The sequence below is a fragment of the Notolabrus celidotus genome, chromosome 23 (genome assembly GCF_009762535.1).
Source record: "Notolabrus celidotus isolate fNotCel1 chromosome 23, fNotCel1.pri, whole genome shotgun sequence".
NCBI classification, from domain to species: domain Eukaryota; kingdom Metazoa; phylum Chordata; class Actinopteri; order Labriformes; family Labridae; genus Notolabrus; species Notolabrus celidotus.
The window spans coordinates 7,820,757-7,841,253 of NC_048294.1; the positions used below are offsets into that span (position 1 = coordinate 7,820,757).

The following is a 20,497-nucleotide window of genomic DNA, read 5'->3' on the forward strand; positions in this document are numbered from 1 at the left end:
AAAACTTCACTAAAACAAATTCAAACAAATACAAAAGAGACCGGTAAGTACCAAGATTGTTTGTCCAAATTGTTGTACAGCACAAAAAATATACAAGACTCCCTCAAGACATTTTTTACCCTTATGAGGGGTGTGACTATAATACACAAGTTCTGAGCCCCTTCACATCTCACAGGCTGTTCTTGCACATTAAGAAAACCCCAACAGATTAAATTAAACACGCTGAGCCAAGTTAAAATCTACTCCACACTGCTTCTTACATTGTGCTTTTACTGGCTTTCATTTCTTGTATTTCATCCTTGATTTTAAGGCTGTGATTTATTCATTTGGCTCAATCACATTTTAAAGATTTATTAGTAGTGATAAATTTCTCTAGAAAGCCACCTGCACAGATGAGGCAACCTCTCCTCATTGTTCTGTTTAGTGACACTGAGATTAAAATGACATATAACAGAAGAGTTGATAAAGATCTTCAGCAGTGTTTCAGCAGCAGTGTTTGAGCAAGCTGCAGGCGCTGCATGCATGGCATGTCAAATTACAATATTTGGGTTGAGAAGTTTTAAAAGCATGGATCACATCTTTCTCTCTACATCTTTGCGAGGGAGATAGGCCTTTACCTTAGCTATATGTCTCAGCTGGAAGAACAGCAAAGATGGAGTGTACACCATAGCCTGTATGATAAAGGTGATGAAGGACATTTGTGTTTGGGTCGAAGTGTCTTTAATGTGGCTAAATAATGTGTTAGTCAGGGGTGTTAGGGGTCCAGACTCCACTGACTGTCTTGGCCCAACTGGGGCACTGACAGTCAGTGGAGGCATGAAGTATGCCCACAAACACACATATGAATTAAAACTGTCTCCACTAATACCTTCTACTTTAACTACTAACATTAAAGCATCATACAGGTGTTATATCCCTCTGTATTAAGTAAGACTATAGTGCGGCAAGGCAACAAATAACTCTTCTAAACTTCATTCTTGAATGTCACAATTTACGTTGCAATGTTTAAGTGTCAATATCTTCTCTATATGTACCCTTCTTTTGATATACATGTGTTCTGGCCTATCCCCTAGATAGAGTTGAACCCATCTAATTGGTAGCTTGGCTTCCTCGCTTGTTCTCCAAATGGTTTCTCAACAAAGGAGCAAAGCTGACTGGGATCCATTGTAGATAATAAAATAACTACTGAACTCAAGAACCTCAACAAGCCCATTTCCAGAGAAACAGGGCTATTCTTTCAGAGGGATTATGGATTTTCCTGATAAATTTGAACTTGTTGACAGCCCCTTTTTTTTTTTTTTTTTAGCCTCAGAGCATTTAAACACTGTTGCACAGAAATATCTGATATAAAACAACATAAAGTGTATACTGTTTAGAATGGTTCCAAGAATCTAAACCCTAAGGTACAGTCTTTACTGCGTAGAGTGGTCACAGAAAGTGCAGATAGAGGCCCCTTGCCTATTCTGTAAATAACGGTGACAGTCAACATCCATATATCAACAGAGTTGGAGTCCAGTGCTAAAGTAAACCATATTTTAAGAGGAGTGTGTGTGCGTCATGGACATCACTTAAACCTATAAAGGACGTGTCTACCAGCCTTCGAGGAGAGAGACACAATCTGGCAAAGTCGTCCTCCCAAGCGGTCTGGAACGCTTCATAGACATGGTGTTGTTTTTTTTGTAATAAATCTATGACTCAGGTCACTATTATTAACATTGACGGGTTGTCAATAAACAACACACACTCTGTTCTCCTTTCACTGTTCCCTTTAATTACTTTAATATCATCCATGAAACAACATCTAACACGTTTTATTCGGCTGAACAGTAAAATGATGAATGTATTATTGCTCATACAAATTTCCACTGAAAAGCTTCCTGCACCAACAAAGACACTCATTTGTTTCCTCTTTTCTCTGATTTATCATTGGTATCAATCCCACATCTTTATTCCTAACTATTTAACTAACTGCTTAAGGGGGAGTTAGAGAGTTAGAGTTATAGGCGGATGCCAGAATGTTTTCCCAGCTAGAAAAATTGGAGTCACGCACTCTGATGAAAAACAAAACTAATCTCTGTCTTCAGTTGAATCAGAATTTTCCCTCCCTACAGATCTTGCATATCAAAAATTGAAGAATTCAAAAAGCAAGGGGGAATTGCACTAGCATTGCGCAACATGTTTTTTTTTTTTTTCTTGCTTTCATCAGCTGTATTCGTCAAATTGTAATTCTGCCTTCTACGTTTCACTTAACTGTCAAACAAAATTTCTCTGGAATTCATCAAGGTTGTAAAAGTTTAGAAAATTTAATCATTTTTTAATTTTTGCTTTAATTGTTTTTGATATAAAGTTTACTTTCAAATATTTCAAATGGTTAGTTTTAGTTTAATTTTTTTGTTTTGTTAGTTTCACTTTTTTTTGTAATATAGGCTACTCGTCAGGGGCGAGACCTACAAGGGCCAGAAAAAGTATTGTGTTGTATAAACTCAAAATATCATCTTTTTAAAAAGGTATTGACGTTTTTTTTTTTAAATGAATACTGATATTGTGCTAAAAAAAAAAACCCCACTAAAACACTATAACTAACTGGTTCATAGTGGGGTGTTGTAGTGGTTCTTCATGCTGGGTGCCACCTGCCATAAAATGGAGTGGAGACAAAGAAGCAGCAGCAGCAGCAGAAGAAGATTCAGCTAGCTAGCTTTTACTACTGCAGCGTAAATCATGTTGGAGAAGATGACAGATGAAAGCAAGGTACTCTACCTGGACCCAGAAAAAAGTGTCCTTATCGATTTCAGAATATTTTGGATTTCGTAAAAGGACGGGGTGTTTGTGGCCAACATGTAACACAGAATCACGCAGAAGACGACGGTGAGTTTTAGTTTCAGTTGAAATAGGAGTTGCTGTCACCGGGCTAGTAATGCAAACGAAACATAACTTTGAACACCATTAAGAATGGATGATGACATGATCGTAAGATGATTGCATTTATTATCAAAAGCTAACCCAGCTGAAGTTGATGATATAACATGTCACTCCATCCTTGTCTTGCTTTTCTTAATTTGACTGATAGCGTGTTCTTTTTCAGAAATATCTCAAAAATATCATTGTGAATTTTTTTTAACTGTGAAGTAAAAATTGTGATGTAGTGACAGCCGTCGTGTAAACAATCAGTAAAAGAAAAAACTTGCTAGGTTTTTTATAACACCCCAGATGAAGAGTAGGCAGCTACTAACACCCCATGCTGGAGGCTCTGAGGTGGCCTAGAGGCCAACCACTCACATGTTTTCTGGATCTGCTTTAAGATAAAACCCTAATGGGATGTTTTAAATAGGACTGTCAATGGCATAACAGGTTATGAGATTCAAAATAGTTGTGCTGTCATGTACTTGGGAAATATTGAAGAGACTGTTCAAGGAAAAGACAGGTATCTGATTAAAATTCTACTCATAGCCAGTAAAAAAGCTATCACCAGAGACTGGTACAAAGCAGAACTCCCGAAGAAAGAGCACTGGTTTGAAATCATTCAGGATATCTATATAATGGAGAAGCTGACATGCCAACTAAAGCTCAGAGGACATACCCACGACAAGAACTGGAGAAAATGGACCACATACATGGAAAGTGAGAACAACAAGTAACTGAACTGTCTCGAGGGGGGCTAAAAGGGAGGACTCACATACTAGAAATGCCACTGAAAATGTTTGTGTGTTCATGTACTGTTTTATAAAATGAAAATAAATAAAAATAAAGTATTTAAAAAAAAACAATCAGTGAACATTTTAAAAGAAATGGCAGCACATTTTTCTTTTAAAGATATTTATTTAATTTTTAACCAAAGGCTCACATATTAAACTTTTGACAGGATTCTCTTGTAGAAATGGCTAAAAAAGGTAATTGTGCTTTTGTTAAATAAGTACGACACAGAGATAATGTTATATAAGAATATAAAATGCTACATTTTGTATCTGCTCTCAAAATTATTCATCCATATAATGTAAATAAGTGTACATTTCAATCAAACACGACTTAGCTAAAAGCACATTTAAATAACTTGTATGCACACTAAAATCCAACACTTCACATCACACCTCAATGCTTACTTTACATTTCCATCCATACATTACTACACACCTGTGTGCAAAAACCAGCAATCAATGACACTTTGATATTCTGTATAAAACACTTGGTCAAACAACATTTAGTAGAAGTACAAGTCTGAAAGATTGATAAGCTGAAATTAAACTAACAACAGAGACTAAAGAGGGTTATTAGAGTTCTGCAAACTGAGGAGCAATTTGTCAGATTTGTTGAAGTGAAAAGCCTGGCTCACAGTTGCGGAGGGGTCACACTTTTGGCAGTTCTCTTGAACTTGCAACATATCTTTAAACTATTTTGACCTTATGCATTGTTCTTTGGAACTGCAACTCCCTGCTGATCGAGTTGTTTCTCAAGAACAAAGTGAATCAACTTCTTCACCCAGGAGGACTGAGGGTTAAGGCAAATCTTCTCCCCGCTCACCAATCCGGCTCTAGAGGAAAAAACCCAAAACAGAACATGAATCATAATCAGAAACCTCCCGAAATTACACAAGTCCAAATGACCCAATTAATCCAGTATGATGCTAAAGAATCACGTGATTATCACAGACAAAATGTCAGATTGTACATAGATGTGCATTTTACTCTTTGTGCAGCTGGGATGTGTTTATGTCTGGTTTCAATGTTTTTGCTTTTTTTTTTTTTTTTTTTTACAGTTGGCAGAGTAGCAATAGACAGTAAATAAGGGTAGAAGGGGGATTAGATATACAACTTATCTCCCTGATGTGACCTCCTCTGCCTCCATCTCTGGGAAATACAACTCCAAAATTTCCTAGGAAATGATCTGAGGGCTATAACCTGATTGTTATACAGCCCTGGTTTTATAACCTTTTTATATTACTGAGAGAAACTGCAGGATTTTGAAGATGTCACCTTTAGCTGTGGGTCATTAATGACCTAAGATGAACTGACTGATAAAAGAGGGTCCGGTCACTTGAATGAACAGTTTCAGTTTGCCTTTGGATGATGCTGTAAAATGAACCTGAACCTCGACGACACTTGTATGGATACAAGAATTCATGTGCTCATCACACCCATGTTTCTATTTGGAGTCCCACCACCTGGAGCGTCCAACCTTAAGCGACTGAGCGGCACGTCTTAGCCTTTACAGTTTTGGTAGCAAGACGCTTTGTCATGTTCAGGTGGAAGCACACACTCCCTCCTTCCCACGATAGCCGGCTCAAGGGAATTCTAAGTCATGTTGTGACCCCGCTTTCTTACTGATCTTCCGGCCGTGTAAGATGCTTGATTCTGATTGGCCATTAACCCTTGACAATGGTTATAAACTTTCTCTAACATGAGCAACAGCAGAGGCAAACTGATCACATGTCATGTCAAATCAATCTGTCGAAAATAGTTCCGGCACATTTTGCTTCTGCTTCTTAACACCACGGACCGTAAGATGAGGTAAAACCGTTAGACTACCTGCTAACCATACATTACCCCTTATTTAAACTCAAGAAGACCCAATTCTCACTTGCTGGGTCAAAGAGTTCGTTTGAAAAGACTTGGAGGTCCTTCAATGAATTTTTAAGCAAAACTATTATTCACCAAGATGAGGTTATGTTGGCTTCTTTCTTTATCTCTATCTTCCCTCTTTTGTTTATCTATCTTTCATGTTTATTAAGCCTTTTTCTGTTGAAAAGTATATTTCATCATTTTTTCATTTATTAATAATTGATATGTAAACTATTAAATTAACAATTGATTTTGTTCTTTATCTTTATACAAGTCGTAGGAGGTTTGGGTGGAAGGGGCTTGGGGTTCTGATAATGACAGTACGGTTGTTGTTTAGTACTGCCACTGGTGCACACACTCTCCTTTGGCTCTCCTTTTTCACACTGCCACTGCTTATATGCACAGTACTTACAAAATCAATTAAAGAAATGTGCAAAAGGACGATGCTTTTATTGAACTCACATGACTTCTATCTCTGGGCAGTGGGGACCTGCAGGGACGAGCTTGATGCTCCTCAGGTTGTCTGGAGGGATGATCCTGGACTCCACCTGCAGGCACCGACAGTGCGTATTGTAGTCCCTGCTGATTGGCGGCATGCCTGTCATCAACAGAAAGTCAGTCTCAGTACATGTTTCACCTTCATCTTACACACTACTTGTACTTATCTCTCTTGACACGGTGTGAAAATGAACTCACAAACATCACTTTGGCTGCCGTTTCATGTGGAGGTCACAGTAAACAGATGTTTTTTAGTGGAGTCTTGGCTGTTTGCAGCTTGCATTGCAAAATACGTTCTCCCACAAGGTCAATGTTTTTGACATTAACCAGCTCTTTAAAACTGCTTTGGATGAATATACAGTGGCAATATAAAGTCACAATAATAGACAAAAAGTCTGCTTCAACAAGGTCATGTGAATACCACACAAATAATTATATGTTTTCATGTTTTCATTTAACACACAATGTTAACATTTACAGTGCAGGGTGCAAAAAGGAACAGTTTGCATACTTTTTTTTTATAGCTATAGTGTCAATGCAATCCTGTCACTGAAAACACTGACACTGCAACCTTGTAAGCCAAGTGTGATTCAGCGGTATCGTTAATCATGTGATTTTACTCAGAACTTCACATTGCATTAGAAAGGGATGACGTCAGACCTGATGTTTATACGGTTAATCGCCAGCAAACAATTCCACTTTCTAACAGCACACTTTCATCAAAACCACCATCTTCCACTTTCAGACTTTTGCAATGTTCGCTTCCTCTCTTTCTGTGGCAGAAAGTTTTTACTGCTGTGTGAAGGAGATGTGTGACAGAATGAGTCTTTCTGGTTCAGCTTCAACAAAAGTTGAAACAAGAAGACATTAAGGGAGAAATAAAAGTAGAATCTGAAACCATTTCCACTCAGTGGCCCTAGCACCCTTCTCGCATGTCATGGCGTGGCACCATGGACATGCATGTCTACTTTTTCTTTCAGTAGTTTTAAGTGGAGGAACAATGTTTTTTGAACATGACATGAAGTGTGAGCATTCTTGCCCTGCCTCCAAAAACTCTTAAACATTGTAACCTCAATCCAGATTTAGCCTGCATCTCAAAGCACTTAAATAATATTGCTTCGGTCAAACCAGAGGTACTATTGGGTCTGCTGTGTCACAGAGTATCCCAAACTTCTGCCCAGAGGAAACAGGATTGCAATCAGAGGAGTAAGATGCAAGGATACATGAGATAACTTCACAACTCAAACATTTGGTGGCGCTGCTTTCAGCCACTATGCTCCTAAACTATGGAACAGCCTGCATTAGGATCTGAGAGGAGCTGACAGAGATATTGAGACTTTTAAACGTAAACTAAAAACGTATTTATTCAGTATGGCTTTTATGTAGGGTTTAACAATTTTATTGCTTACCTTTTACTATAATATTGATTTAAATTTTGCTTTTCTATTTTAGTCATTTTAACTGTTATCTTATTCTATTTTTATTTATTTATTCTTATTTATCTACTCAGTTTTATTGATATTTTTTAGCCTTAGTTTTATTTTCAACTCTTATCCTTACCCTTTTTAAATCTATTTATTTTAACTATTTGTATTCTTAATTTTGATGCTTTAACTTATTTTAATTACACATATTTAATTTTTGGTGTGCATTTGTCTCTATTTTATTTTTAGTTCTTTTTATTTAATTTTATTGCTATTATTTTTATTATTATTATCTTCCCCTAATATATCTTGCCATTATTTTATTTCTGCTTCTTTCTTGTTTTCAATCGCTGTAAAGAACTTTGGGTTGCATTTGACTTGTATGAAAGGTGCTATATAAATAAAGCCTGATTGATTGATTGAACTTCACAACTCCACAAGACTTTAATACGTGAGAGAAGATCTGTCTAGATCTTTGCTTGTGTTGTTCTTGTTCTCGTATGTACGTCGCTTTGGATAAAAACGTCTGCTAAATGACATTGTAACATTTTAGCATAAAAGCAGTCACTAAGTCATGCTTTGAAACAGATCATAATCATCTGTTGGTTTCTAAACATTTAATTTGTGATGAGCTAAGAATGAAATAGTTTTTTTATGTATTAATAAAATATTGAGCACAATGTCAAAAAATCCATACAGATCAAAGTATCACTAACATTTTAAATCATTTTTTTTCTGATTTTCTATCCAACAAAAAAAAAGAGTCACACAGTCCGTAGTCTAATCATTATAACAGAAATATTTTTACTACTTCATCAGTTATCAGTGCTTTTGTAGGAAAACAGTGAAATTGTTGACATGAGCTCCAACACCAAAATTCATCTAACAGATCAATGAATCAGCAATAAAAGTCCCTAAGATTGCATATAGATGTAGTATAAATCCATAACTAAAGGATTTGAAAGCTTCTTGGATTGTCTTGTAGTGGTTGCAACACCAACTGACTGACAGCGGTAAAGAAAAAAAGATAAAAGCAGACTTGAGGTTGTCATGACATTGATAAAAAAGCTTCAAGCCTCAATTTGGTTTTCCAAAGAAAGGAATTAAAAAACATTGGCAGCATGAGATTTATTGGGAATCAATGGGAGCTCTTCTCCAGAATAACCTGCCAAAACACACACATACACTGATATTCACCAAGTGTTGTGGTAGATAGTTCAATGTCCTCTATATTCTATCTTAACAGCGAAAGTTCAAGAGATCATCATTTCATTTAACTAGCCAACCTCCCTGTTGTTTCTGCTTCTATTGCCAAACACTGTTGGACCTCCCAAATGTCCAGTGTTTATTTGTTGTGCCAGGACTGATTATCTTCTCAAGAGCACAACTTTGCTGGAATCACACCATTGGAGCTCAGTCAAATTCAAAACATAGTGGAGTTATAAAATATCCAGCTGTGCTCTTACCGTTAATGAGGGCGATCAGGGTCCCAAACATGAGCAGAATGCAGAGCTTCATCTTGATCACACAGCTGCTTCTTGGCTTCCTTTAGCTCAGATGGATCCTACAAGCTGTTTGGATTGTCAACACAGTCTCTGTTTCTGTATTTATACATTCACATGGATCATGTGTTTCTTAGTTGTGGGATAATTCCAGACATAACCCTTGTGTATGTGTATGTGTGCTGGTTTCACTTTGCTGCATTCACATGTGCAGCAGGAGGTAGTCATGGGATGGTAGGTTCAGGGACAGACAGAGGCCCCGCTGAGGTTCAGCGGCGAGTGCTTGCGGCTAGAGATGAGTCATAGAGAGGTTTTGTGTTGGTCTATACAGTCGGACAACTACTTCCCTCATTTTCTGTTTGTCATATTTCTACAAAAGTACTCCACTCTGTTTTCCCCCCTGGGACTGTAAAAGAGGGAACTGATAAAATGATCATAAGGTGTGCCGGTGTAAACAAACTGTTATTTGTGCTTATCAAGATATTGTGAAATGTTGTTATCTCGAGGGCCTGTTGATTTCTAGAATACAATAAAGTTCATCTTTTATTTAGTAATATATAGAATTATTTGTCCTAATTCATGTGATGCAACTTAAGGGGCTGTTTTTAAATTTGGAGGTTATCAAAGCAGTTATTTTATGTAGTAATGGCTTAAACCAGGGGTTCTCAAACTTTTTTGGCTTGTGTTAGGGATAGACCGATTATTGACCGGGCCGATTATCAGGCCGATATTCGGCATTTAGACGCATATCGGCATCGGCCTTTTTTAAAAATCCCACGGCCGATAAGAGATCAATTTAAAACGGGGTTATTTTGGCTCCGATGCAGCCAAGCCTCTCTGTCTGCTGTCACTACACCATCTGATTGGTTGTATGCAAAGCCATGGCACAGGCAACAGTCAATCAGCCAATGAGAAACTGCAGGGATAAATGGAACGCAAGCTAGGCTACCATTTCTGCAGACGATGTCATTTCTGCCATGTGATTAAGCGGAAATTTTAAAGATTCCATCCCAAGCTTTCACTTCTGTTTAGGTGTACGCTCCACTTGGATTTTTTTCAGCACTTTAATTTGCTGCCAGAAAGTCCGTTCGTTTTTGCACTATTTACGGCCGCAACACAGACGTGCTCTTCCGCCTGAAGTAGTTACAGCTCCAAATATCAGTTATCAGCCTCCTTGACAACTAATAATCGGTATCGGCCCTGACAAAACCATATTGGTCTATCTCTAGCTTGTGTACCCCTTTTCAAAAACAATTTTAGCCAAGTGCCCCCTTGTATGGCCAAGAAAAATGTTCAAGAAATAATGTGGGAAAATGACATGAATAAATGTATGCATGTGGTTTTGCAGTGTCATAAAAACATTGAAATGAAAGATGACACAAGTTCTATGCTTTTATTGTGCAATATTTTCAGAAAAAATTAAAGATCAAGGCAGCTAGTACTTTTGATGGCCCAAGGAGCACACCTATTTATTTCTGTAAAACAAGAAGCATTTCAACCACCTGTACATTGTTATCCTCCCCGCCGCACTTTTGTTAGCATGCAAATGTACGTGATCGCTCGCTGGACAACGGTCGTCAACAGACAGAGGCCGTCTGGTCCAAGTGGTTTTGCAAATAATATATTTTATGAATATATTGAAATCTGAACTGAAACTGTCAGCATTTGTTTCACTGGAAGCTTCCGCTCTATCTTAAGAAACCGACAACGGAAATCCTTCGAGCAGTGCCTGTGTTCTTAAATTGTTACTGTAAAATAACTTCTGCACTTTATTTTATTAAATTGCTTGTATTCTATATTTTAATGTTTGTTGTTGTTGTTGTTATCCGTCTGTTTTGTTTACTATGACGTATGTTGCTGCCTCTCTTGTCCAGGTCACCCTTGTGAAAGAGGTCTCGATCTCAATGGGTCTTTTATCTGGTTAAATAAAGGTTAAATCAAATAAATACAATTATTAATGAATATGCTCAATTTGGAAATAGTGCCCTATTTGATGTTGCATTGAAATAAAAAAATAATAAAACAATTTATTAAATTAAACAAAAAATGTTTAATTCCACATCTTGTTTATATTGCTCCACTCTTGAGCCTCATATATCAGTGTCGTCTTTGGCTGAAAAACTGTAATAAATCTCTGTGCACTCCGCCAAAAACAACAAGTCAGGCAGAGACAAGTTAATGACGTGTTGAAGACTAGGAAGCTGAAGGCCTAATTTTTTATATGACTAACTTCAGTAACACTTAAATGAACACTTTTAAAGCGAATGAGTGATTCATTCATGTTGATGTTGCGCATGACTTGATGAATTTCTGTATTACTATTAATTCCTGTTGTTCACCATGAACTAATGATCATGTCAATGTGTCTTCATGTAATGACAACGTGTTTGATCCATCGATAGTTAAGGTATGTTTATTAACAGTTACTTCATACTTCAATTCATGTATGACCAAATTTGCTGGACATACAAGGTTCATAGGACCATACATGTAAATAGTCTCAGATGATATTTTATTTATGATTAAACACTTTATATAAATGTCAAATGGGGTTGAAATAAAGACATTACTAAAAAGGCAGAGACCTTGAAATGTTAAACAAAAAGTGTCAGCTTATCAAACAGAAAAACTGTTATTATTCAGGCTGTAGAGCATTAAAATGTTGGTTTAATCGGGCAAGATTTTTTTATTATTATTATGTGGAAAGAAGGATTTCCATGGACTAACACTGGCCCCCATTTACCTTGTCTCATTTATTTTGCTTTGATTGATTTGATGAATTGTAGCTTAACACATTCAACTTTTATTTTCAGTCTTTATCTCAATCTTTCAGTTCCTGTCAGACAGCTCACATTAGACACATTATATAATTATTGGCAAAGATCCTATTTTCCCCGACAAAGCACTTTCAGACAGGACTTGAGAAATATTGCTTCCTCATGATTGAAGACATGAGTTTTCTCAGACGTTTGGGTCATAGATGTGGGTCATCATGCGAAGCCACAAGGCCTTGTGACTGACTGGAAGAAATACTATGAAGTTTGACATGACTTTGCAAAATTATCTTTAGCTTTACATTACAGCCACACTATATATGTGCGTCACTGTGTGCATTTAACTATGCAAAAATGGTGAAAATCACAGCTGCTTAAAACCAGCATCCTTTATAACCATGTCACTGTGAACATTTCAGCATGCTAACACTCAAAACCAAGATAGTGAACATGGAAAACAGTATCTTGTGTTAGCATGTCACTGTGGGAATTTAGCATGCTAACATGGACTCCACTATAGCTGGTCAGGTATGCTAAGTCATCACCATAGACTGTATAAAATATGGACGTAGTCAGCTGTGCCTCTCATTGGAAGACTCCTAATCTAAATATCTTTGAAATTGAAGCGTTAGAAAATAATCCCCCCCCCCCCCCCCCGTTCAATGTGTGCCGATCAAGAAATGAGCTATCCAGACTACACTTGTCTTTTGTACCAGGCTGTAAACATGTTTATTTCTGCTGTAGAGATGAGCTTTTTCCCATTCATGTGTATGTAACTTCCGGTACTTCCGGAGCCAGCCTCAAGTGGATCCTGGATGAACTGCAGTTTTTAGCACTTTCGCATTGGACTCATACTTTTAGGCCGGAGGTTGCCGCTTGGTCTTCACGCTCTAAGTTGTAGCATGCTAATATACAAACCAAGATAGGGAACTATGTGTACTTTGGTTTTCAGGGTAAGTATTTGACATAAACATTTAGCATAACAGTATGGTTTCTAAATAACCACAAAATATAAGCGTATCACTTTAAGTTTTCAAGTCTGATTCTACTGCTGGCCTAAAACTTATTGCCTACACGGTGATCTAAAAATAAACATGCAAACACAGCATACAGAAGATGAGAGTTAAACTGTGCTAGCCGCACAAAAACACACGATGCTAACAAGTTTATTTTACCACTCCTGAAAATGCACTTATTTCTTTGGACCTCTCCTGTGTAATGTCAACTGATGCCATTGTTTATCAATCCCAGCTGTTCGTAAAAAACATCATTTAGGAATGTTTCCATGTTGACTTTGATTGTTTTGACACATCATGTAACAAATATAAAACTATCTCTTGGCTCAGCTCAGCTGCTGTGAAAACAAAATCAGTCTGGACCACTTTTGTCAGATAAAAAATTGATTTGCATGCAATGAGTTGGGACCTGAGAGGTCCCTGCCCTCCCATGTGCACACGTAGAAGTGCAGGGGTGCAAACATAAAAATGTCCCTGTGACAAAACAGATGACACCGGTTAAAATCAGACGCAGAATAAAAAAAGGACAAGCTGCATATGAAACGGGTTGTAAAGTGGTTTGTGGAGGCAGACCAGAGCAGTCTGACAGAAGGTTTTCAGCTGAGCTGTCTGCTGATATTGGCTATTGTTGAAATCAGCATTGTGGGCTGACCTTGACTTTGTAGCCTGTGTTAACTTATGCTATGCTCAATATCATTTACGAATGAAAATCTGAGTCATGATTTTGAGGTAAGCAGCCCTCCTGCTTCACTTGAAATCAGCAGGTCTGTGTGAGGATGTTAGCAGAAATGCATTGATTTATTAAGCATAATTTCTGACTGACTCTTTTACATGGTTTCTGATTATTGAACCATGTACACCTATAATAATAATAATAATAATAATAATAATAATAATAATAATAATAATAATAAACTTTATTTATATAGCACTTTTCTTAACAAGGTTACAAAGTGCTTCACAACAAAAAAGCAAAGAAATTCAAAGCATAAAAAACAGTGCAAACAGGGGGAAGAAAAAAGACAGAAGCAAAACAAGACATCTGAATGCAGAGCAAATTCAAGAATTAGGGGTGGAGAAATGCCTTCTTACATAAACATTTTTTTAGTGAGGATTTAAAAGCAGTTCAGGTTGTGGACTGTCTAATCGTCAGTGGCAGGGAGTTCCACAAACTTGGAGCTCTGATTAAGAAGGCCCGGTTACCTTTTGTTTTAAGGCGGGATCTTGGCACAACCAGCAGCAATGCATCCACAGACCTGAGGGCCCCCCAGGCACATAGGGGGTTAATAGGTCGCTTAAAGGAAGTTCTTGTTGCTTGCTTGCTTATTTCATGATTATCTATAATTATCAGGATGTACGTCACTGAGGGTGCTACCCACAAAGGCCTTATGTGTAAAAGTTATTTCAACTTTTTGCTTTTTCCTGTGATGGATTAGATGGTTTTTCCCAAGAGTTTTCAAAGAGTTCCACCTGAAAGATATGTTTCTGTAAGGTATAACCTCCATACTTTTCCTTTTACATTGTCAGCCATTCTTAAGGATTCCAGCAGCAAAGCTAGAGAAGAAGAAGCAATATAATGTAGAAAAACTGGTCCATGCATTTATCTTTAGCAGACTAGACTACTGTAACGCTGTCTTTACAGGACTCCCTAAAAAGTCCATAAGACGGCTGCAGCTCATACAGAATGCTTTTTTATCCTAACAAGGACCAAAAAAGTAGACCACATCACTCCAGTTTTTAGATCCCTACACTGGTTTCCTGTCTGTCAGAGAATAGACTTTAAAATCCTGCTGATGGTTTATAAAGCACTTAATGGTTTAGGCCCAAAATACATTGCTGATCTGCTGCTACTGTATGAACCATCTCAACCTCTAAGGTCATCAGGTACTGGTCTGCTTTCAGTCCCTAGAGTCAGAACGAAACATGGTGAAGCAGCGTTTAGTCATTATGCACCACATATCTGGAACACACTCCCTGAAAGCTGCAGGTCCACTCCAACTCTCACCTCTTTTAAATCAAAGATTAAGACCTTTTTATTTGTCACTCCTTTCCTATCTTAGCTCATTTTAACTCACTTTAAATGCACATTTTAAATTTACTTTCAATATATTTCTAATTATCCGTTTCTGTTTTATTATATTTGTCATTTTAATTGTGCTCTTATGCTTGTCTGAATGTTTCCAATGCTTTCAATGTTTTATTGTAAAGCACACTGAGTTGCCCTTGTGTATGAAATGCGCTATACAAATAAAGTTGCCTTGCCTTGCCTCATTGAAGCATAAGCTACAAAAGCTCTGAAGTAAAAGCTGAACTAGTGTTGGAGTCTTTATATTCATTCTCTGAGTAAAGGGTGTAGGCAGACATGGGTTGTGTGCCTGGAGGCCTGAGGGTCTGTTTGGCCTGCCATGAACAGCAGGAATAAGTGAGCAGACTTCTTTGAATGCACACATCATCATCTGCGAGTGCTACACATAGCAACTGCTACTGGTCTTTTCACAGTTGACATAAAACGGAATTAACGGCAGGTGAAATGGAAACGAAGAAAAGGAAAGGTGGAGCAGAGAAGGAGAGAACGAGAAAGAAGAAGGCTAGTGTGGCAGACGCAACAAAATGCAACAACCCAAGTGAGGGAATGTTCAGCAATAAGGGATCAGGTTAGCCCACACACACCTAATAACAGTGTTGGCTGCACAGGGAGCAGGTCTCTCTAAGGTCTCATAAGTGGTTCATGTGGACTGGGAGGCCTGAGATGGAGCCAAGCATGAGTCATTGTCAGTTGTTAAGGACTGATAATCTGCCAAAAGATGCCTGGGATCCACTCTAACAGCACAAACAAGTTTTCCTTTTCTTTTTCCTCCTTTTATTTAGTTCACTTTGTCATTTTTTTAGTTTGCATTCCAACTTAGAGACTTGTGTTCTGCTATTTAGGTGAAATAAAGTTAAAAATAAAGGAAAATAGACAAAAGAAAAATACATTTGCATATAATCATACACTCAATGAAACCAAGCAACATAAGCACAGAGCTTGAAAATCACCAAAAGAACTCTTTTAATATTATAAATGCAAAATCAAACTCAGTTCTATTTGAGTCAAATGAAATCAAACGACTGCCAATGGTTGCTTTTGCCACTTTTAAATGAATAAACTGATTTTAACCTTTAGGATTTCATCATTTTTAAACAATGACGTTTTTATTTATTCAAAATGAAGTTTAATCTAATGTTTACAGTTTTAATATATTAACTGAGACATTTATTTATTAATGATTGTGCATTTTAATCATTTTTTCACATGCATTCGACACAGAGTCGAGCAGACTATAAATAACAAACAACCAATCGACAGATAATAAAGATAATCAACACCAGCGTCCTCACGAGCCACAGACCCAGCGCGTGCCCGAGCCGGCACCGCCTCAGCATCAAACACTTGAGCCGACAAAAACACCAAAAGCTCCAAAAAGTCCATCCAAGTGTCTTACCGGCTGCCCCTTCGGTTCTTTCCAGAGTATCGGCCCTGAAAAGCTCCAGCTCAGTCAGTGCAGCGTGTTTACGTCTTGTCACGCTGCTCCTCCATGTGCGCGTGCTTCACCTGCTCCAGGTGAAGCGCTTCCGGTCATGAGGCATTTGTGATTGACAGCTGATCTATTCGATTATTTACCGACTTATTTATCTACATAGCTGCCCATTTATTCATGATTTAGTTTATTTATCTATTACTTTACTTAACTATTTATTTATTTATTTATTAAATCCTTGTCTGAGTAGCAGCATACATTAAGTTATATTGAATAAACATATTTCTGTTTGAAAATTGAACTAGGATCAAACTATAAATTACTTTTTATTAGGGGATGTAAGGACACACTCAACCCACGATTCAATTCGTGTCCCGATTTTTGGTTCACTCACGATTCTCAAACATTTTCAAGAAAACTGGATTGAACTCAAAAATTTAAAAACTATTGTTTTATTTCAATTCTCAGATATGAACAGTTGTAATATATATTATTTCTCTTATATTTCTTTGTAAACGAAGTAATCTGTTTTCGTTTTTAAGGTGTGTTGTAACTTAAATAAAGACACTGCACTTTTTTGCACCTTGCAAAAGAAATAAATTTACAATTCAGAAATACATTTCACCTTTCAGAACAATTATAAAGAAATGGACAGTGAATGATTCCCAAATTAAAGTATTAAATATTAACACAAATAAGGTAAATCTCTTTAAATAAACTAAAGTGCAGCTTATGCTCCTGGCTTGGAATTTACATGTTTCTCTCATAGACTGTATAAAATATGGACGTAGTATCCGTGACGTCACCCATCTGTTTTGAAGCCAATTGGCGGCGGCAGCCATATTGGAAATGCGGAACTCAACCAGGCAGAGTGTGACGGAGTTTGAGCCTCCTAGCCAATAGCTATGTGTTCCCGACCGGGAGTCACGTCAGTCATGTCCTTATTTGGGCAAAAACTCGTAATCTTAATATCTTCTGAACCATTGCGTTAGAAAATAATTCATCCCCGTACAGTGTGTGCCGATAGAGAGATTAGCTTCATAGGTCCAAGCCGTTTTTTGAACCAGTCTGTAAACATGTTTATTAATGCTGCAAAGATCGTCTTTTTCCCATTCATGTCTATGTGGTTTCCGGTGTTTCTGCAGCCAGCCTCAAGCGGATTTTCGATGTATTACAATTTATAACACTTCCGCATGGGCTTCATAGTTTGAGACCGGAGGTTGCCGCTTGGTTTTTCTTCAGGGATATTAGGGAAAGCCAAAATGCTGCTGTACCTCAGACTTGAAACACAAAGGTGCATCCTGACCTGCTCGGTCTTCACCTGCTGCCTCCATGTCTGTTACGCTCAACTCAGCGAGTGACGAGAGAGTAACAAGAGACTTCATGATGTTGAACAAGCGGAGTGAAATGCAGATAGCACCTTTTACTGTTTAAAATAGCACCGCAATAAAAAAATTGTTGAATCGATTTTTTACCATCTTGTGATATATCCTTATATCCCTACTTTTCATCCATTTATATTTTATGTACTGAAATATTAAAGCCTTCTTCCTAAATCACAACCTCCAGTTTGTGTGTGTGTGTGTGTGTGTGTGGGTGGGTGCATGCGTGCATGTGTGTGTATGTGCGCGAATGTCCATTTATTAACCAGGATGTTCTCGTCTTCCTCACATTTCAACTCAACTTTATTTTTTTTAGCATTTTTCATACATACAAGCATGCAGCCCAAAGTGCTTCACAAAAGAACAGAGAGACACGAAATAATTGTGCATGAAAGTTGTCTGAAGTTAATGAATGAGTCCTCCTGAGTTGACAATCACCTCTTCTAGTCTTTCCATCCATACGCTACAACCTAACCAGAATGTCTTTCTTTAAGAGATGTGCTGATCCTCCTTCTCATAGTCTCTCAGTTGCTTTCTGGTGTCGTTGATTAGACTGTGGCGGTGGTTGATGCCATTGTTGATGCAGTGGTGGTGCTCTTCCTCATCAAAGAACGATCACCTGCTTGTGAAGAAATAAATCAGGTTCAGCTTTAAATTCAATATGTCACGCTTTCAGAAAAGTGATGTAGAAAAGTGATATGAAGTTTAACCTCTTCTCTCTTTCTCAAATGAAGCTACACCTGCTGATCCCTCACAGATGAACATGCTACATTTTTCTTCTACTGCAGATCTCACTGACTGGACAAAAAGTCCAAACACAAACTTCTGTCACGCACAACTGGCAGAAAATGATGGATAACAAATTTGAAACCACTTTAGTCTGCAGTGATTAAGTAACACCTTATGGCAGTATTTAAACCCTGTGAAGTGACCTTGGGTTTCTTGAAAGGCGCTATATAAATATCAGTTATTATTATTATTATCATTAAACAGGGGTTTTAACCCCTGATATTTTATCACAGATATCTATGCATTCTGTCTCTTACAGGCTCTGCACTTCAGTCTCAATGGATATTTTCCAATTCCAAAGATAATGTATTAAAGTTGAATTAAGTAATGTTTTAGCTGAAATACCTCCAAGCTCATCTTTGAAGTTGCTCATCACAAACCCCGTTTCCTTTTGTATCTGCAGGAATCTATCAGTTACTTTTCTTCTTCTTTGGTGCACAGAAACTGCATTGAGCGTTACTCCTGAGAGATGCAGCCTGATTGAAATTGCTGAGTCCCTCTCTGTGCACTCTATTTGGCAAGTTTTCCCTCAAACATAAACATCAGCTCATGTTCTGGAACTTTTAAAAACAACTTTTCTTTCAACTTACATTTTTTTGGTCTTCAAGAGAGCCTGAGTGAATTTTGCATTGGGGTTGAGACACCGCCGGGTGCCATCCTTCAGCGTGACACTGAAGAGAAAGAAGTGAAAACAGCACTTATAAGTGACTATCCCTGACAGAAAGCAGAATGGATAAATTCCAAAAGTACTTATTTGGCTTACATGACTTTTTTATGGTTGCAGGGTGGACTAGGTGCGAGAACCTCAACATCACGGATTTGAGTGAATCTCACGTTCTTGTTCATAGCAAGGCACTGGTGGCAGCACACCGTAGCTGGAAGATGAAGGAGACATTACAAACCATGAAAAGAACCGTGTTTATGATTTCAAGATAACTTAGGGAGTTAAGGAGACGAAATTTTGCAAATGTCACACAAATACATGCAGACTACAAAAACAAAAAATGTAGCATTCTTACGCATTGAGAAGCAGACGGAAGCACAGGCCAGGAAAATAAGGCAGATGGATGCAGTTCTCATGTTTAATGCAGTGATTTCCTTCTCCTCAGATCTGAAGAAATGCTCCTGAAGTGAATCTTCTTCTGTTCTTAGGCTGCCAGAGTATGCAAGAATGTGATCCCCATGTCAACTGCACCCCGTTTTATACTCACACACTCTGTGGGACTCTTTCCTGAGAAGTTATAACAAAAAAAACGGGACCTTGTTCAGTCCCGAGGCAGTCCGACCCATTCATGTAGCCCACCCACCTTCCATGGAATCGCCTCCTCTTCACTTCCTTTAAAAGGCCCATGGACTGATGCCAAGGCACTTGTGTTAACATGATTCCTTTCACTCACAGTGCTGATGCTGCAGAACGGATGTGATTGCACACAGTCACTTATGAGTCCGTGTTGCAAACGTTTCCTTGTAACTGTAGAGCTGCTGTCATATTTGAAGCTATGAGAAATACCTCTTTAGTCTCTTTTTTAATTAATTAGGATTTCTCTGTTATACCTTAAAATCTGCTAACATGATCTCCAGTTTATCTGTGCCTGTTCATGTCTAGCAGTGGCGTACTCAGGCTGTTTGAGGGGCAGGGGCTAAAACAAAAGAAGGTCCTTTTCGGACATGTTAAAGAATTCATATTAGTGATGAAACAGCTTTGTTTAGATTTTTAGAGAGGGACTTTGAATGTCATCACTATCCCTCCCAACCAGGGGCCTGTTTCAGAAAGCAGGTTAAGTGAAAATCCCAAGTTAGTTAACCCTGAAATGAGGGAAACTACGGTTTTTTGGTTTCTCAAATCCAGTTCAGCGTAACACTGACTCAGTTACCTGGGGAACATACTCCGTGAAACTAACCTGCTCTCTTGCAGGTTTGCTTCACCTAACCCTGAGTTACCCCTGCTCATAAACTGAAGCCTGCAGACTGAAAGCAGTCGTTCGTTTATTTACAGATTATTTATCTACATATTTTCCCAATTATTCCTGATTTAGTTTATT

The 20,497-nt window shown here is 37.9% G+C and overlaps 2 protein-coding genes across 5 annotated transcripts; both read right to left on the reverse strand.

The window, feature by feature from the left end:
• Window positions 1-3,796: 3,796 nt before the first annotated feature.
• cxcl19 (chemokine (C-X-C motif) ligand 19) lies at window positions 3,797-16,394 on the reverse strand. Of its 2 annotated transcripts, XM_034677254.1 has the most exons (4): window positions 16,249-16,392; window positions 8,941-9,045; window positions 6,015-6,150; window positions 3,797-4,525 (listed from the first exon to the last, which is right to left on the reverse strand). In XM_034677254.1, exons 2-4 carry the CDS (start codon window positions 8,990-8,992, stop codon window positions 4,396-4,398), a joined length of 318 nt encoding a protein of 105 aa, XP_034533145.1. In that variant the 5' UTR covers window positions 8,993-9,045; window positions 16,249-16,392; the 3' UTR covers window positions 3,797-4,395. The 2 variants fall into 2 exon arrangements, with proteins under 2 accessions (XP_034533145.1, XP_034533146.1); XM_034677255.1 differs by lacking the exon at window positions 8,941-9,045 and having other exon boundaries at window positions 16,249-16,394.
• Window positions 16,395-17,951: 1,557 nt separating this feature from the next.
• LOC117807409 (permeability factor 2-like) lies at window positions 17,952-19,800 on the reverse strand. 3 transcript variants are annotated; one of them, XM_034676698.1, is made up of 4 exons: window positions 19,475-19,800; window positions 19,219-19,330; window positions 19,048-19,126; window positions 17,952-18,291 (listed from the first exon to the last, which is right to left on the reverse strand). In XM_034676698.1, the coding sequence occupies exons 1-4, from the start codon at window positions 19,533-19,535 to the stop codon at window positions 18,271-18,273; spliced, it is 273 nt and encodes a 90-aa protein (XP_034532589.1). In that variant the 5' UTR covers window positions 19,536-19,800; the 3' UTR covers window positions 17,952-18,270. The 3 variants fall into 3 exon arrangements, with proteins under 3 accessions (XP_034532589.1, XP_034532591.1, XP_034532590.1); XM_034676700.1 differs by having other exon boundaries at window positions 17,952-18,285; window positions 19,046-19,126; window positions 19,475-19,796; XM_034676699.1 differs by having other exon boundaries at window positions 17,952-18,288; window positions 19,046-19,126; window positions 19,475-19,796.
• Window positions 19,801-20,497: the final 697 nt, after the last annotated feature.

Coding starts and splice junctions, on each gene's coding strand:
- cxcl19 (XM_034677254.1), bottom strand. CDS start 8,992: ATGAAGCTCTGCATTCTGCTCATGTTTGGGACCCTGATCGCCCTCATT. Junction 6,151..8,940: donor CCTGATCGCCCTCATTAACG/GTAAGAGCACAG, acceptor TGTTGATGACAG/GCATGCCGCCAATCAGCAGG. Junction 4,526..6,014: donor TGCCCAGAGATAGAAGTCAT/GTGAGTTCAATA, acceptor TTTTTCCTCTAG/AGCCGGATTGGTGAGCGGGG.
- LOC117807409 (XM_034676698.1), bottom strand. CDS start 19,535: ATGAGAACTGCATCCATCTGCCTTATTTTCCTGGCCTGTGCTTCCGTC. Junction 19,331..19,474: donor TTCCGTCTGCTTCTCAATGC/GTAAGAATGCTA, acceptor TTCATCTTCCAG/CTACGGTGTGCTGCCACCAG. Junction 19,127..19,218: donor TGCAACCATAAAAAAGTCAT/GTAAGCCAAATA, acceptor CTTTCTCTTCAG/TGTCACGCTGAAGGATGGCA.